General features: G+C 34.8%; 1 protein-coding gene across 1 annotated transcript; it reads right to left on the bottom strand.

The window, feature by feature from the left end:
• Positions 1-2,465: 2,465 nt before the first annotated feature.
• LOC122532226 (ubiquitin-like protein 3) lies at positions 2,466-16,273 on the bottom strand (the record flags this gene model as incomplete). Its single annotated transcript, XM_043660808.1, has 3 exons — positions 2,466-7,794; positions 12,329-12,493; positions 16,141-16,273. Coding segments are annotated over 3 exons (363 nt in total), but the record flags the coding sequence as incomplete, so codon positions are not given.
• Positions 16,274-17,832: the final 1,559 nt, after the last annotated feature.

The following is a 17,832-nucleotide window of genomic DNA, read 5'->3' as shown; positions in this document are numbered from 1 at the left end:
ACATAGGTTACACACATCAGCAAGTTTGTAAAATTATATTTGTGCAGACAACACCTGATTGGTTGGGTCTTTTTAATTTAGATAAGTGATAAGAATAAAAAAATGTGTTTACGAATGCAATGATAAATGCTAATGTATAAAAATGACGAGCGATTATAAAGTTATTTATATGATTCAAGGTCATTAAAAAAAGATCAACGAATGATTATTCGTCATATCAAATATGAATACTTAATAATTTCTTTAGGAAAAAAATACACGTGTTGTCAATATATGTACCAATAAAAAAAAACATGATTATTTTATGTATAACTGTATTTTATTAAACATAACCTATAACCTCAACTTTCTACCGTTTATAAGTACCAACTTTTTCCATTGCAATCCGATACTGGGAAAGTAACGAAACTCCAAACAATAATAAAACGATCGGAATGTATAATAAAAGGGAAATATGTTATCTCATTCTATAGAGATACATCACTTAGAAACTAGAGAAATGATAACGCTCGTTTTGTCCCATTATATTTTCCAGCTTTATTATCTTATACTATGAACTAAATAAATTGCAGTTAAAATCCTCATTATGCTACAGACAAAAATATGATCTAATATTTACAAATGAGGTGTGTAACGCAAGCTTAACAATAAGTTCTCAAAAATTTGATATATATCGACAAGTTCATTACAAGACGGCACAGTATGTGGATATACCTTATCATCCACTCTCATTAAAAATTATCAACAATTACAAGACGGTTCTTCACAGTGCACACCAAGTCTATATCGTAGAAATTACTTTACTGTATAGAAATATCCAGCCACGCTGCAATATATTATGCTGTGCCCTATTGTAAGAAATTGGTTGTTCTTCTCTGCGCAACAGATAACAAAATTATATGTATCTGTCCACGAAATCCGTTGAAAAAAGTCTAAGACCCATTGTCGTTTCAATTTAATTGTTCGTCACACTATTTACATGTAATTGTTACCTAAAAGTAGCGGTAAAATAGATAACATCTATCCTATGATAGAATTAATTACGAATAGATTAAGTTCTTTTCTTCTTTTTTTAAAAATTAACGTTCGAAATCAGAGAAGCAGAATGAAACCTGAAATGCTAGTTAATTTAATAGCAACGTGTTAGAATACGAAATGAACGTCATGTACACAGTTAATATGAGATATCCTTGTGATGAATGAATATGGTAGTTATCACTATATGATTTCTCGTTTAGAAACGTTTACCATTGTCACTTTTATGGCATGATATACTCCTTATTCTATGTTACATGTATGTATGATAAGATACTTGACTGCGTTTAAAATGATACAATTACATAGAGACAAAAAGTAAAACTTCGTACGGCAAATGAGAGGGATGTACGAGACATAAAATAAGTATCATCTCACTATTGTTCATTCTTAACGTTCTTCTGTTACAGTTGCATAAAATTAACACGCAGATATTGCGGTGTACATAAATTAATCGTCAGTACAAGTTTAGTGTTTCTTTTTCTTTTCGTTTATTTTTCTGTTTTTTTTTTTTTTTTTAATTTTAATTGGATTTACCACTTCAATTTACCATTCCTTCTTCAAATTATTTTATATACTCGAATCAATAGGAATTTATGGAAGAATTTATTAACATCGGTTTTATTAACATAAGGTCTACAAAAATTATTGCGTGTTACATTTCGTTATACCTTTAACGTTAGTTAATGTTGGATCATCTGTTTACAATTTACACGCATCAATAAGTTATGGCAATACGTAGGATAGCTTTCAAATAATATATTTAACATTCGCCATATTCTATGTAGGACGGCCAGTTGAAAACGTTCTATACATCTCCTTTCTTATCAAAGGATTAAACGATATTTTTTTTGCTCGAAACTGTTTCCCTCCGAGAGCAAATGAAACATTCACGTGTGAAGTAGCTTTTTAACTTTCAATCGTTTCTGAAGTTTCACGTATTCTCCAAATATAACAAAAAAAAAAAAAAAAAAAAAAAAAAAAAAAAAAAATACGAAACGTTTTTCAGGAAAAAAAAAGAAACAAAATAATCGATCGTTAGTTTTAGCTAATATATACTTGAAACAATAAAAATATGTAAATATGTATATATATGTATATATTAAATGAAATTACGTGGATGCATTCCTTTCTTTTTCCTTCGAAATCGATTCTCACGAATTCGTACATTCGTATTGTGTGTCATGTAAAGTATGTGTCGTGTATCGCGTGAATACAAACAATTCGCCTAGAAAAATACTGTTCTCAAACTGCAAAACGTCAAAGAAACGAAGGAGTTAGGATTATTTGTCACTTGAAGAGAGTTTTAGAGGTTGTCAGAGAATAATTTTATACAACAATACGTCGTGTTGGTTCTAAAGTAGAATTTCAGTGTCGCGCACGAAATTTACCTTCTTCTTATTCTTTTTTTTTTTTTTCTTTTTTCTTTCTTAACGTTTCACGGATCTCAAGTAAAATCATTACAACCCGATTTCCGTATAAAATTATATAGTTCGCTTTGTACATTTCGTTATTCTCTTATTCTCCTCTCTTTTTATTTATCTCTTTTTTTTTTTTTCTTAATCCTCGTGTCGTTAAATCGTGAATCCCGACGTGTCGTGAAAGATTGTGTGCACACGGCGCGCCCGTGTTTAAATTATTATTCTCAGCCATTAATTACAACCGTTTCGTCGAATACGATCGCATCGTAACGTTGCTACGATTATTTTTCAACATCGAATAACACGGAATTTCTAATACGATTTCTCTTCTTCTTTAACACGGCTTAAGTGGGTCAATTTATTAAAACAGGGAGGAAGAGGGCAAGGGGGCCGGGCGAGGAGACACATTTTTAAACACGAAGGTGGGACACGATTCTTTTTTTTTTTTTTTTCTTTCTTCCTTTTTTCAATTTTTGGAATGTTTGCTCATGAACGAAGCTCCGTTTCGTTATCGATCATTTTATTTTCTCTCGCCTTTTTTCCTTCGTCTTCGATAAAATTCCCCATTCGTTAGTCGCGGACGTGATGATCGTTAATGTTATTTTTGATTTTGTTTCGTTTACTCGATGCATTTTACAATCGATCTATTTTACGTTTACCGGAAACAGCGATAAAATTATAATATCCTTTACAACGTCTGGAATATTCATGGTGTTTAATATATTATCGTCGTTTCGTTGATCCGCCGAATATGCTCTCTCACGATCAATAAAATCTGTCTGACTAGCGATAACAATGCTCTATCTGAGAGATGAGAAATGCCAATGTATGCGTTTGATTGAACTTTTTTCATGGTAAACTGAATTGACTACGGCTTTCGATTCGCAAAATACCTCTCGAGACCGTACACAGTCGGCCGTGTAACAGTTTATTAAATTCCGTCCTTTCCGACGAAACTACCTCTCTTTCTTTTTCTTCTTCTTCTTCTTCTTCTTCTTATTTTCCGTCGTCTTCTGCACAGTACGTTCGTGTGTATACTTTGAACACAAAGGAAAGAACATTTCAGATTCTCGATGCCTCGGTGTGCTCGTGCATCGTGGAACTCGATTCGACGATTATAACAACAATTTTCAAGTCTCCCCCACCAGTCTCTGGTCTCGCTTTTCACGTTACGCAATAAAAACCTGTAATCAGCTCATTTTACGTGAAAGAACGATGGATCGAGGAGATCGTCTGTGACACGATTCGCATCGTAACTGGCGCCAGCTGTTACAATTAATAGTTTTTAACTCGATTATGATGCACATTGATGCCGTTGATGAGGAATTGAAATGGGCGTGTCGATACGATGATATTATGCGCACGTACTTCGACCGGAAAAAACGCGTTCATGTGTAGAAATAAATCTATGATTTGATTCTTAACCGCTAGAAATTTTGATATGATGTAAGTGTGTGTAAGTTATATTTCTCGTAGACTGTTTATTATTATTAATTATTCATTATCCATTATTATTATTATTATTATTATTAATATTATTATTATTAATATTATCGTTATTACTTTTTTTTTTTGTATTTAAGAATACCATTTTTATTTTTCATTTATCATCTTTCTCGTTTAAACAGCAAATAGAGTCAGGCGTATAGTTTTTATATATAATACACTATTACAGTTTCTTTGTTTGTTTTCTTTTTTTATCGTTTTCCTTTTTTTTTTCTTTTTGTTAAATTAATTCCCCTCGTCTCGCGATCCCATCTCGGAAGTTCCATGGCGTTCGTAATTTCATCTCCGTTTCCCTTCTTTCTTTCTTTTTTTTTTTTCTGCACTTGATACGGCTCACGGCGGTGGGTGCGATACGTGTGTGTGTGTTTCTTTTCTTTTCTCTTTCTTTTTTCCTTCTTTTTCTTCCGCCCTTTGTCATTCTCATCGCGATCGGCGTGAGATCATCTTTGCAAGGTACGACGAACATAAAACAAGAACAACGGATATTAACATTTAGACACAGAGAGAAAGAGACGGAGTGATGTTTGATGGTGTGTGGATGATGGTGGTTAATTTTATTTTTTTTTTTTTTTTTTTTTTTTTTCTGTGGAAAAAGCTGGGTTGTCTGTTCGTCGTTGAATGTTCTTTCTAATCGGAACACTTTGTTTCTGATACAAAGAATATATCGCGCGCTCGATTTTTCATAATTCGTGTCAGGACGCACAAAATGGTTCTTAACGATAGCCGAGGTAAAATTTCGGAACGATTCTCCTCCTAGAGAAGGAAGGTAGTTCTACTTTTACGAACTTTGACGACAGAACTCCATGTTTCGTTTGTTTCCTTTCTGCACATTTCTCTCTCTCTCTCTCTCTCTCTCTCTCTCGTGTTTGAACGAGAACACGCTTCGTTTCCTCTTTAGCGAGACTTTAAAGTAATATTGTAACGTCAAAGGAACTATACAACAAGCTTATTACAGAGCAACTTTTTCCCCTCCATTTTTTGTTTTTCTATGCTGTATATACGTGACTTTTACTTCGTGATCGAATAATGAACGCAACATCGATTTTGTCTGTGTGTGAGAATTTTAGCTTCGCAATTGCTATTCGTGTTTTTTACGATCGATCTCGTTAACTAAACTTGAAAAAGGTCGTGTACGATCGACATCGTGCTTTCTTTTTTGAATTGCTTTGTGTGTGTATGTGTACATGTGATGTGTTTATTCGTAACTTTTTCAAACTTACTCGCTAAACAATTTGTTACTTTTATAAACAGCATTCGTACGGATAATCTATGCCTTAACAGTTACTTAAATCGAAAGAAGAAAAGAAAAGGTACAAAAAAAGAAAAAAGAGAATAGGAAAGAAATTGTGGAACGGAAAACGAAAAACAGCGACACCTTGATCAATATTATCAATCTAAATCATAGTGCTAGCCATCCCCATAAACCTATAATCGTATCTGCATGTACTCAACATACCAATCTCTTTACAGATCGTTGGATCGTTTTTCGCACGAAGAAAATGCGCGTGTTTCGATAGATTGAAAAACTATAATGCTTACATATCTCATATATATATGAGAAAGCCTAACAAAAAAAAAAAAAAAAAAACGGAATAACGACGATACTTATATCGATTTTTTTAAATCTCCTTTCGAGATTGCTATATCTCCAATTTTCCAATTTGTCATCACTCAACAGCGCGATAAAAATCTTTCTTCTTCTTTTCTTTTTTTAAATTTCACAAGATTCGATAAGAAAATCGAGTAAGGAACATTTCGAATTAACAACAATTCGATTCATAATTTTTAATCTCTCTAGAGTTATTATCTTTCTCTTTTTTCTCTCTCTCTCTCTCTCTCTCTCTCTCTTTCAGAAAAAACAGTTATAATAATATGATCAAGAAACACATGCGCCAATGGTTAATTGTTTTCTATGGTACACAGGTTTATGAGTCAAGCAGATAACCGACGATATCTCGAAGAATGCGCAAAAGAACACATTTGCCCGTCGACCATTTTCCATATGATAATAAATTAAATAAACATCCCACATCGCTTTGTCATCACGATGAATTTCACTACATAAGAACATTATATATATATATTATATACACGTATTATGCATTGGTAAGAGTCATAGTATATTATACAGTAGTATAGTTGAGTATAGAATAGGCTACAACTTATCGTAAACTGGTTTGGTTGAACCTAACTATAATCAATACTCGCGATATATTGGGTATTCTCTCACCTATAACATGAATTGATCGTTTGGGTCTATGAATTACGTTCCTAGGCCCGATCGATAAAAAAATGGACGGGTGGAAACAGAATTATAAGGACAAGGAGGGAAGAGGGAGGATGGACAAAGGGACGAACAAGGGTACGTGAGGGAGAAGGGAACAACAGAGGGCGGAGGGATGGAAAAGAAGGAGCTAACAGGAAATATATTTGAGTGTTTTATTTAATCATAACTACCATTAGAGATCCAATGTTCTTTTTCTTTTTTTTTCCTCTCTGTAATCTTATTCCAGAATACTAAACTCTCGAAGTGGCGTCATAATATTACTTTAAATTCATGATAATAAAGTCTATCCTGTGTATGAGAGATTTAACTGCGTGTCAACATGTCTCATACTATTATATATTTATATATATAATTTCATATATATATATATATATAATATATAATTTTAATAATAGTATGTATAATATATAATTATATTCACTACCTGCATATCACAACATAAATTTCTCTCTCTCTCTCTCTCTCTCTCTCGTTCTCTCTTTTCCTTTCTCTCTCTCTCTCTCACTCTCTATCGATCGTAACACAGTCACTCATATGTAACACACACATACACACATACATGCACACGGATCCTGTCTACAATAATAATTACTATTTAACGCTGCAGTATAGTCGAATAGTAGTTGAGTTTCTAAGCATCGTGTAGCGCCGTTCGAAGAGAGCGCTAGTAAGCTTTCGCTCTTCGCTCCTTCTTCTCGAGAGGAATCTACCAATCGCGTCTTAATCTCTTCTCCATCTTGGTTAGAATCTCACACGTTCAATTAATGAAGAGACTGCAAGAGAAGACGAACGAATCAACCAACAGATGTTCGCCGATGGTTCCTCGAGGCTCGCTAACTTCCTCTTGACGTTCTGGATCGTGGAGAATTAAACGGCTTCTGGTTACGCGCCCCAATATCTATATTCGAGAACTGGGTCTCGTCCAAGATATCCCTAAAAACTTGTTCTTCGCGACGATCTTCTGTCGCGAGGTGGATTATAAATAAATTTTCAGTTGGTAACGTAACCGATCAATTTCACGTGGGTTACTAACGAACAAAAACAGCTTTTTGTCATATTGTTCGCAACATTGGCCACGCTTGAACTTCCTTCGCGAAGTAGAAGTCTGGCCTCTCGAGGATTTTAATTTATTATTTTTCTTTCTTTCTTCGTTTCTCCTTTTTAATGTTTACCGCGACGACGGGATTTATTCACCTGGGACGGTGAACAACAACGCTCCTCTCTCGTCGTTTCAGCGTCGTTTCGACTCTCCGTTTCTTTCTCTCTCTTTCTCTCTCTCTTCCGTGTATGTAATTTCGGTGAATCGGCGACAAGGGTGCGACAAACTTCGTTCTGCTACACAGCTGCACGATGCTCAGCCACTAACAATGATACACCAGCATCGAAACCTTAGAAACCATGGCTCAGCTTGAAGAACGTGGTAGCTGGCTCTCGCACGGAACGACCTCAAAATATATATCCAGGGCAGCCAACGTATTCTTTAAAGTATGCAACAGGAAGCTGAGCAGCAACTACTCCCGCCGCCTTTACTTTTTTGCCTCTGATCTGTAACAGAGAAGCGACAGTTTTGTTATTCGAAACAACTCCCACAGCGTCTCAGCGACGAGAACTATCTCCTGATGGCCTCGAGATGGCCTAAGTTATTTCGACCAGTTGCGCATTAATCAAGCAGAGTGTTCCAAAATAGATGATACGAGTTCTGTCTTTGTTTTTTCTTTTTTTTTTTTTTTTTCTTTTCCGAGAAAAAGAAAGAATCATTTTTCTCTCGCACGACTAAAATTTGACTAATCTATATCTGTTTGTTTGACCTTTTTCCCTCTGAATGGAGAACGAGTTCGATGAAACTAAAATTTGAACAATCTTGTAAATTGTTAACGATTGCATTTAATGGCAAATTTTTTTATCTTTGGCTAGGGGAATATGAAAAAAAAAAACGTTCGTTTTAACGAGGTGATTACATAGATTGCGTTGTTCAAAATGTTGCTGAACGAAAAATGTAAGAGGCACGCGATCAGGTTACGTTTAAAAATCCGCGTCGCGCAGCGTGACGTTTGTCGTTTTCTAGTTTTAAATGTAACGTGAAAGCAGCGAGTCGTGATTATCTTTCCCGTTCACGAAAGGACCGTTGTCCCCAACTTCCGTCAGCACGCGAACCTCTTTCTTCCTTCTTTCTCGGTTCTCTAACACAGGGTTAAGTATCGCCGTTTGCGCTGAGTGATCGTAGCGTAAGGGATATATACGTCGTCGACGATTAACAAATGTAATACCTCCAAGCAAACAGCAATTAAGTATCTCGAGTTCAGCCACGTAATTTCTTTTTTTTTTTTTTTCTTTCGAGATCGCGTACAGGGGATCGATGTGACATACAGGAACATGGACACACTGGGAATTGGAGCATTTCGAATGTTTGTTTTGGAAGATTTTTGCTAACTGTAATCGGGCTGGACGTGCATGTAGCCGCCATTAGGCAGAAGACCTGCAATTAGTAAAAATTGAGATTGGAATCGTCGAATGATGATTGTTTGGAATAGAGTGGATGAAAAAAATCGGCATACTTAGTTGTACAGCGACTGACATATTGGCAAAATCTGTTTCCATAAATAGTTCACTAGGTACAAAAGTAACGTAGTAATTTCCAGTAATGAGTTGTACAATAGGTAATACAAAAAGTATTGACCAAGTAATTACACTTGTGACTCCAGTGTTTAATCTGCGTTATTAGAGAAATTACAGAATATTCTTCTGTAAGTGCTAGAATGTCGTTGAATGATATTCGTGCCAACTTAAGAATCTTTTCAAGCTATTAAAAATATTTCATATTGGTAGAGATGAAAAAAAGAAAAATGTGCCAATATACTCTTTTGATTCTCGAATTTTTGTATTCTTATTATTGTGTGTATATATTTTGTATTCTTATTTTATATTATTATAGCTTGTATTCTTGTTTTATATTATTTCTTATTCTTATATAGTTTGTATTCTTGTTTTATATTATTTCTTATTCTTATATATTTTGTATTCTTGTTTTATATTATTTCTTATTCTTATATATTTTGTATTCTTGTTTTATATTATTTCTTATTCTTATATATTTTGTATTCTTGTTTTATATTATTTCTTATTCTTATATATTTTGTATTCTTGTTTTATATTATTTCTTATTCTTATATATTTTGTATTCTTGTTTTATATTATTTCTTATTCTTATATATTTTGTATTCTTAACTTGTGTGATTAATAATATACACATATATAAAATTATGTATGATTAAAATTATATATTACACAAGTTGTATAACAATAACTTATACAATTTGTATCATCATCGTATAGCTCATTATTGAAAATTGCTATACAGCGCGCTGAGTAAACTATTTACGAAAATGGACTTTGTTTTCATTTGTTTTCACCAGAAAAAGAAAAACTAGCAAGAAAATTAGGAGCGTGCCGATACTTTCCCGATCCACTGTGTATAAAAAATATTTTTCACTCGGAGATAATCTTATCTTTAGAAGGGAGCCTCGAGGTGTTGAGAAGGCAATTTCAAGCAAAAGTGTTTTAAATAATATAGTAAATAAACGTATAGGTTTAAGCCGAAGTAGATTTTGAAGTGAAGATCAGATAGACGTTAATTTATGAGATAAATTTCCTGTTCCTAAGGATAGAGCGTTCTCTCAAGCATAGAGTTCCCCAACTCCATCGTGTATTATATTTACTGCGCGCGTAAGTTTCTACTAGTTTCAAGAAATTATTCAATGTAGCATTAACCTTGCAACAACAATATTAATAATAATTATGACACACTTTGTTTTTTTTCTTTTTTTTTTTTTGAAATTGTAAATCTAACAAAATTACAAAATTAATAAGCTGCTCGTATTTTTCTTCCTTTTCATCGAGTCGCGGGGAACGTTGACGTTGAATCTACTTGTCGAAGGTAAAATCGCGGAAATGAAATATCGTAGTTCAGCGAGGCAAAGGAGAACCGAGCGTAGCTGAAGATGGAAAATGGTAGCAGAAATTTACATGCTGACTATAGGAAACGTAACGTATCGCTTTTATCTCGAGCGTATTCGGATATACACGTGGAGAAGAGAGGTACGTAACAGGATTAACAAGCCCCGCTCGGGAAAAGAAAAACAATGAGTTCGAGAGCGTGTGCGAACAGCGTTGCATGTTTATTCCACGGGGCACGTGAATCGTGTATAATAAAATAAAGTAATAGCGCGCGTGTACAGTTGTTCCTTAATTCTCCTATCCGGCAAATATCAGCTTGTTTCGACTCGGCTGCTGTTACACAGGCTGGAAACCATGCAAAATGAGAAACGCACCTTGTACGAATCCTTCTGAATATGGAAAATATAGAAAAATCTATCAAGCGGGAACAAGTTACAAATTTAAATTTATATAGTAAACAATTTATATGGCAAGTAATTAAGATTATAAGGATATTAGATTGATTAGATTAATTCAGCTACTTGGTTATAATTTCGAGTGTTATGCTATTACACAGGCTAGAAGCAATGGAAAATGAGAAATGCATCTCTCTGAGTATGGAAAATATAGAAAAATCGATCAAGCGGGAACAAATTACAAATTTAAATTTATATAGTAAACAATTTATATGGTAAGTAATTAAGATTATAAGGATATTAGATTGATTAGATTAATTCAGCTACTTGGTTATAATTTCGAGTGTTATGCTGTTACACAGGCTAGAAGCAATGGAAAATGAGAAATGCATCTCTCTGAGTATGGAAAATATAGAAAAATCGATCAAGCGGGAACAAATTACAAATTTAAATTTATATAGTAAACAATTTATATGGTAAGTAATTAAGATTATAAGGATATTAGATTGATTAGATTAATTCAGCTACTTGGTTATAATTTCGAGTGTTATGCTGTTACACAGGCTAGAAGCAATGGAAAATGAGAAATGCATCTCTCTGAGTATGGAAAATATAGAAAAATCGATCAAGCGGGAACGAATTACAAATTTAAATTTATATGGTAAACTCTAAATTTATAAGGCAAATAATTAAGATTAAAGGATTAGATATTAGACTGATTAGATCAATTCAGCTACTTGGTTAAAATCTCGAGTGCTTTAATGACCAGAAACACGTATAGTCCAAATGAAGATGTAGAATATAATAGTCCTGTGTTATACAGGACATGTTTTTCTTTTCCATTACCATTCTTCCTTTCTTTCTCTACATTATTTCCCCACTCTTTTTCTCTTAATATAATTACACGAAAAAAAATTCGTTCGCCGTTCGTTTATGAGGATATTGAAAGTATTAAAAATATTATAAAAGACGGACAATATCGAACGAAATAATCCATCCATATTGAACAAGGGAACACATGATGTTATTTATAATTGTAAATAGAAAAAGTTGAAGTATACAATATTTAAAACATTAAAAGAATCATTTATTATTACAGAAAACATTGATGAGCAGACTTGTGATTGACGTGCAATTTAAGTTTATTGAAATATTTACTGCACTATCAGCACTGAAATGTCAATCATTTCAACGCAAAGAAAATGTTCTTTACACCTAGTAATTCTATAATTCAACAGAAGAAATACACATATTATATAATTGCAATTTTTCGATAAAAAGACGAGATTTTCAAAGTCACTTTCAAAGTTGACCATTAAATTTCAATTATTATCGATTGTTATTAATGATTATTATTAAATTATATAATTATATTAATGATTGTTATTAAAATTAATGATTGATTATATTAATTTGACTGTTAAAGTCTGACTAAAAGAATAATCTAAAGAACAACGCAAACAACTCGTGAAACGACAGGAAGAATTGTTATTCAAGAAAAGAAAATTTGTCGAGAATTTTCGGGGATATCAGAGGTTAAAATGACGATCTGCTCGAGAGGATTTATGCTTCGAGGATTAAACTAAAAGGTGCTCCTCGATCTTGGCTATAAGTACAAAAGCTCATCCCCTCCTCCTCCCCCCCTTCTTTTAGAGAGAAAGCTTCGCCCACCATTTTTCCCTCCCCCTGGACAAGATAAACACGAACGATGTGGCCGGTCGATGATTTACCTTGAGAATTAGGCTCGGGGAGGTTCTCTCGTGGGACCAGATGCATCACCGTGGTTTTCCCGAAAGGAAGCCCAAGAGCACCGAGCGTGACATTGCTGTGCAGAAAACGGCCCTGGTAGATTAACCGCAGGATCTCCGCTTTAGCGACTGCCTCTTCCGCCCAGTCTGCAAAGACAAAGAGAAAAGGAGAAACAAAGAAGAAGAAAAGAGAAAAAAACGCACAGTAACCTCGGTATTAGAGTCCACGACCTTGCCACCGATATTTTCAGCATTTTTCACCGGGGGGTGGCGGGACCACGACGACGACGACGACGACGACGACGACGACGAGGCGGAAAAAAGTAGCCGTGTCCGCTGGACCGGAAAACGCGGATGCTTCGCGTAGATAATTTCATCAGCCAGTTTGCTGGCACACGTTCCGTGAACGTGAGGGAAGAGCCTTCTCCCTCTCTCGGCTTCCCTTTTACCGTTCGTCGTCGTGGATTTGCTCGTCGACGATGTAACCAGAGTACGCAGGGATTTCCAGCTCTATTGTGAGAGATAAGGTTCTGACCCGACGCGACGTGGTTACCTCGAGGTGTGCGGCGAATTGTAATCGGGGTGGGAACGCACCGTGTTTCTTCATGCTAGGATAATTAACGCTGCCGAAACGATCAATTGGCAGGCGAAAATTTCGTCCTTTCGCGTTCGTCTGATTTTTTATATATATATATATATATATTTTAGTTGCCGGTTCGTTCTATTGTTGAAGTCACGCGAATTATTTTTAAGAGACATTTAATTGTAATTTGATAGAAAATGAAAATATAGAACACGTGTTTTATGTAATATGGCAATGTCGAATGGTATCGAGCAAAAAAAAAGATCTACAAATAATATTAGCAGAATGTAACGAGAAGCTATAAGTTAACGAAACTGTAGCGCAGCAATAGTTTCCGTGCGATCTCTCCTTTCTGCCATTCAGAATCGAAACAATTCCGGCGGGACGGTTCGACGACGGCCAGAAGTTGCGGTCGCTGAATGCATTTTAATATTAAACGGGTTACTTCTCAAGTATCGCGGAGATTTACATCGAAACATCCTACTTAGGAGAACGAAAGCCCACTTGATTCGCCTTTTACAGCATTTAAAGCACGAGGACAAAGCAAAGGCCAAGCCAATTCTGTTCCTTTTCTTCTCCAGCACGAAAGTCGGCAACGTCTGTGTGTGTTGTGTGTGTTTATAAAGAAAAGAGGGCAAAGAAGTTTAATTGTAAAATTAAAGTAAAGCGGTGTAATGAATTTAGATAACCTTCTTACTATGTACGTACACAGATATATGATTCCGTCATTATCATTGTTATCATTTCTGTGTATCTTTAAGAAATGACGACAAAATAGATATCTCAGAAATATCGATAATTTTAATATTGATTAATGATTGAAAATTATATGTATAATTTGATAAAATTCTTTCGTTATTATTGTTAAAAGTACCATCATTTTTGTGTATTTTTTTTTAAAAAGAGCAGCAAAAAGAGAAATTCGAAACATTGACTGATAGTTGAAATTTAGATGATCTTTTTACTATGTATAATTCTTTCATTATTATCGTTAAAAATGCTGTTAAAAATACTCATTTCTGTGTTTCTTTAAAAAAAAAAAGCAGTAAGATTGTGACGATAAAAAGGAAATCTCCGAAACATCGACTGATAATTGAAATTTAGATAATCTTACTATGTATGTACATAGGTGTTCCATTCGATTCTATTCGACACTTTCTTTAGTTATTATTATCAAAAGTACTATCGCTTCTGCGTCTCTTCAAAAGAAGCAGTAAGACGATCGTAACGATAAAAAAGAAAAGAAATCTCGGAAATATCGTACCGATCTTGAATTAATTTTTTTTTTTTCGCAATAAATTACTCAAATCGAAACCAACTTTATTACTTAATATCGGAAATGGAATAGAAACGTGAAGGAACGAAGTTTAACGAGAATCGTCACACAAAACGATCGACGCTAATTAATTAATTCGTCAGGCTAATTAATTCTTAACAAACGGATCACCGCAGATTGGCATTATCGGCAAGCTGTTAATTTACTTAGAATAACGAAAGAAGAATGAAAGAAAAAAAAAAAGAAAATGAAAAAGAGGAACGTTACAAAATTAACACGAGCGACATTTATGTTTCCCCGAAGCTTGGCCCGTCGATCAATTCCCTTCTACCAATTCGTCGTCCTTCTGTAGCAAGCATAATTTTCACGGAGAATCTCGTCGCGGGATAAATCACGGGGTAACAAGGTTTCAAAAAATTTTTTTCTCCGTCCACCGTCTCGCGTTGTTCCGTGTCTAATTGAATCGCCTACTCTCTCGCCGTTCCTGATATATTTCACGGCCTACATATATATATATTTCTCGCGAGTGTTTTCAATTCCGGCACTTTCATGCTTCACGCGATCGGACAGTGATAGACGACGAAAACACTGGGGTAAAATAGCATTCGTACAGAGCGGACGAACAATAAACTGCGTTTAATTTATCGATAGGAAGATACCTTCTAATATATGGCGCCGGGTGCGTGTCGCGCGCATGTGAATTATTATGCGAACGAGTCTCGACAAACGCCATAACGAGAAAAGTTCCGACGTCACACGTACAAATTTTGAAACAGACTGACAGATCAAGGGGTCAGGACAGCTCGAAATTTTCAAAAAATCGATTTTTTGTTTTAAATGGTAAGTATTATGGTATTTATAGTATTTATAGTATTAAACAGTAGTTTGAAGTCTTAGAAATAAGATAGAAAAGGTCCTGGCTTTTAAAACGACTTATTTTGGGGTATAATAATAAATCCGCGGATACAGAATAATTGAATTTGTATCACTGTTTGCAATTTTAAGCAGTATTATAAAGTGTAAGTCGTGCGATTCAAATATTACTTTTTTTTGGTGAATCGAATATCAGGGGACTTGGATTCAATTTAATTCTGAATTGTAAAAACTGTGAGCCGCGATATATAAGTAAAAAAAATTAAGTAAAGGATACATATGAAAAATGACGTTTTGAAACTTTGAACGCGTTTCTCTCAAAACTAGAAAACGTTTTTAGAAACGGTGTGCAAGATATCTCGGAATCTAACCAACCGATTACTGTGAAACTTGTCGAGTATCTTTAGTGTAACATTTACTAGTGATTGACGATCGAACATTTTTTAATTTTTAACAATTTCGAAAAATATAAACGAAAAACGTAGAAATTTTTTGCATAAATTCGACACATCAAAAACAAATAGCTGCCATTTTCATAATTTTCACAGAAATGAAAATGTTGGATCGTCAGTCCCTAGAGAATATTGTTTATTTTCGAACTTTTTTTTGCCTTTTTGTTTGCAGCTAATATCCTGTCTGGCTGGAATCATGCACACCGATAGGCAATGTAAAAAAAAGTTACGTAAAGTGGATGCCGGTAAAAAGTTAAATAGCCCTCTTTCTTTCTTTTTCAATGTTGCTTTTTATAGTTCACAATGTGTTAAAATAACCCACAAAAGCTCGTGTCAATCAAATATGTACTTTTCTTTTTTTTACTAGCCCTCCAAAGTATTCGTAAATTTTTAGGCTCGTCAAACTGTCCTGCCCCCTTAAACACAACATCGGACTTTATCTCGCGATTATCTCGCGAGTACGCTGTACGACAGTCCAACATTGGCAAATATTGTCCAACGATTCTCTTCTTTCTTTTATTTTTCTGGCGGAGAAGGAGAACTATTCGTTGTTTAGCGAACGAATGCAGGCTCGTTTCACGATTCGGAGATGAAATCTAATAATACGTACCTTCCGGCCAGTTTTCAAACACATGGTGCGCTATGTCCCCCGCAGAGTCGCTCGGACTGAATAGGAACTCTTTTGTCTTACCACTGACAAGAATGAGGCGTAGATTTATCTGGAAATAGAGGAACACAGGCGTCTGTCAGTATTTCCACGCGATAAATTCTGTTTGCAATATTTCTTGAGAGATTGATCGCTTCGTCGTACTACGTGCCACGGAATTCGAACAATCGCGCGTGATAAAGGGGACTGCGAACGACTTTTGCAATTTGTTTCAAATAATAATAATAATAATAATAATAATGACCACAGTGAAGACAAGTTTCGAAAGATAAATGAAATTATCTATAATGTATACAGGCTGTCGCAATAATTTTGCCCATATTGAATATCTTCGTGTTTTGAAAAATCGTTTAAGTACAAAGGGGGCCGTTGTATGAAAATAATGATGTTTTTATAGTTTAAGAGATTTCGTGGATTTCTGATATATATTTCTTCACACGTTCTCTATAAAAAAGAAAAAAAGTGTCAATCGATGTGTGTCGAAAAATTGTTAGCTGATCTTAATTCTGTAAAGTTTATCGTATGAAACATCAGAAAAGACAGAGGCAGCGTATGGTTGTGCTCATATACTGTTCTTATCTTTATAAAATTGAAATTGTAAAATACCTCTAATAATTTACAATTTATATTTACAAATTACCGTATTATTCTAATCCTAAATTATATTATAATATTCAGGGGAGCCATAATAATAATGTAATAATTTTTCTGTATGCAAGATATTTCTAAGAAATTCTTTTTACAAATATTATATAATTATAATTTTCATTTTAATATAAATATTATATAATATAAGTATATTATAATTATAACATTTATTTTATATTTATACAAATATTATAAATTTTTTTATAACATTTGTAAAAAAAATTTCTCATAAATACCCTGTCTACAAAAAAATTATTATTATGGCTCCTTTTCATACATCCAAAAACAACGGTGTTACTAGAATACCCTGTATTAACCAACTATGATTAAGAAGATTAATACGTATTTAAACAAACACGTCAACTGAATATAAATCCGTAAGAATGCTAATGAACAATACTATCCCTGTGTACACACGTCGTTTCCAGGCCAATTGGCCGAAACAAAGTCGGAGGATCGAAGGATCGATGAAAACGAATTTCATTAATCCGTCAATCGGTTAGTTTGCGAAGCACTCCGGGGCAACGAAGTCGCTGTCCAGTTAGCGACGTAAGCAGACTGGAGAGGGTGGCGATTCTTTGCCTTTGGCTGCGATATTGACTCACAAAATGAACCTGGACAAAAGCGTCGGTGCAGGGGTTATAGATCATCCCGTGTAGCACCCTCGGCCCCGAGTTCTCCTGCCACAGTACTTATACACGTGTCGTAATTCTCGTTCGTTTAAACCCTCCCGCCCTTAATCTTCATTTCCTTGCTGTGAACACTTTGAATCGCAAATGTCGCGCCCCTCCGCCGCCCTGCCGTCGTTCGCGAACCTTTCCCACTTCGAAGGGTTCGCGACAGATGCCGCATTCTCTTCTCTTTCGTTGGCTCGCCGTCGACGAAGACAAAGAGACAGAGAAAGAGAAAAAAGGAGAACAGAGTACGCTGCTGGAGGAGCGTTGAAAAAGAGAGAGAGAGAGAGAGAGAGAGAGAGAGAGAGAGAGA

This window comes from Frieseomelitta varia, unplaced genomic scaffold (assembly GCF_011392965.1).
Source record: "Frieseomelitta varia isolate USP_RPSP 00005682 unplaced genomic scaffold, Fvar_1.2 scaffold_443, whole genome shotgun sequence".
Classification (NCBI taxonomy): Eukaryota; Metazoa; Arthropoda; class Insecta; order Hymenoptera; family Apidae; genus Frieseomelitta; species Frieseomelitta varia.
The sequence above is the reverse complement of the archived record's forward strand: the minus strand, read 5'-3'. Positions and strand labels throughout refer to the sequence as shown.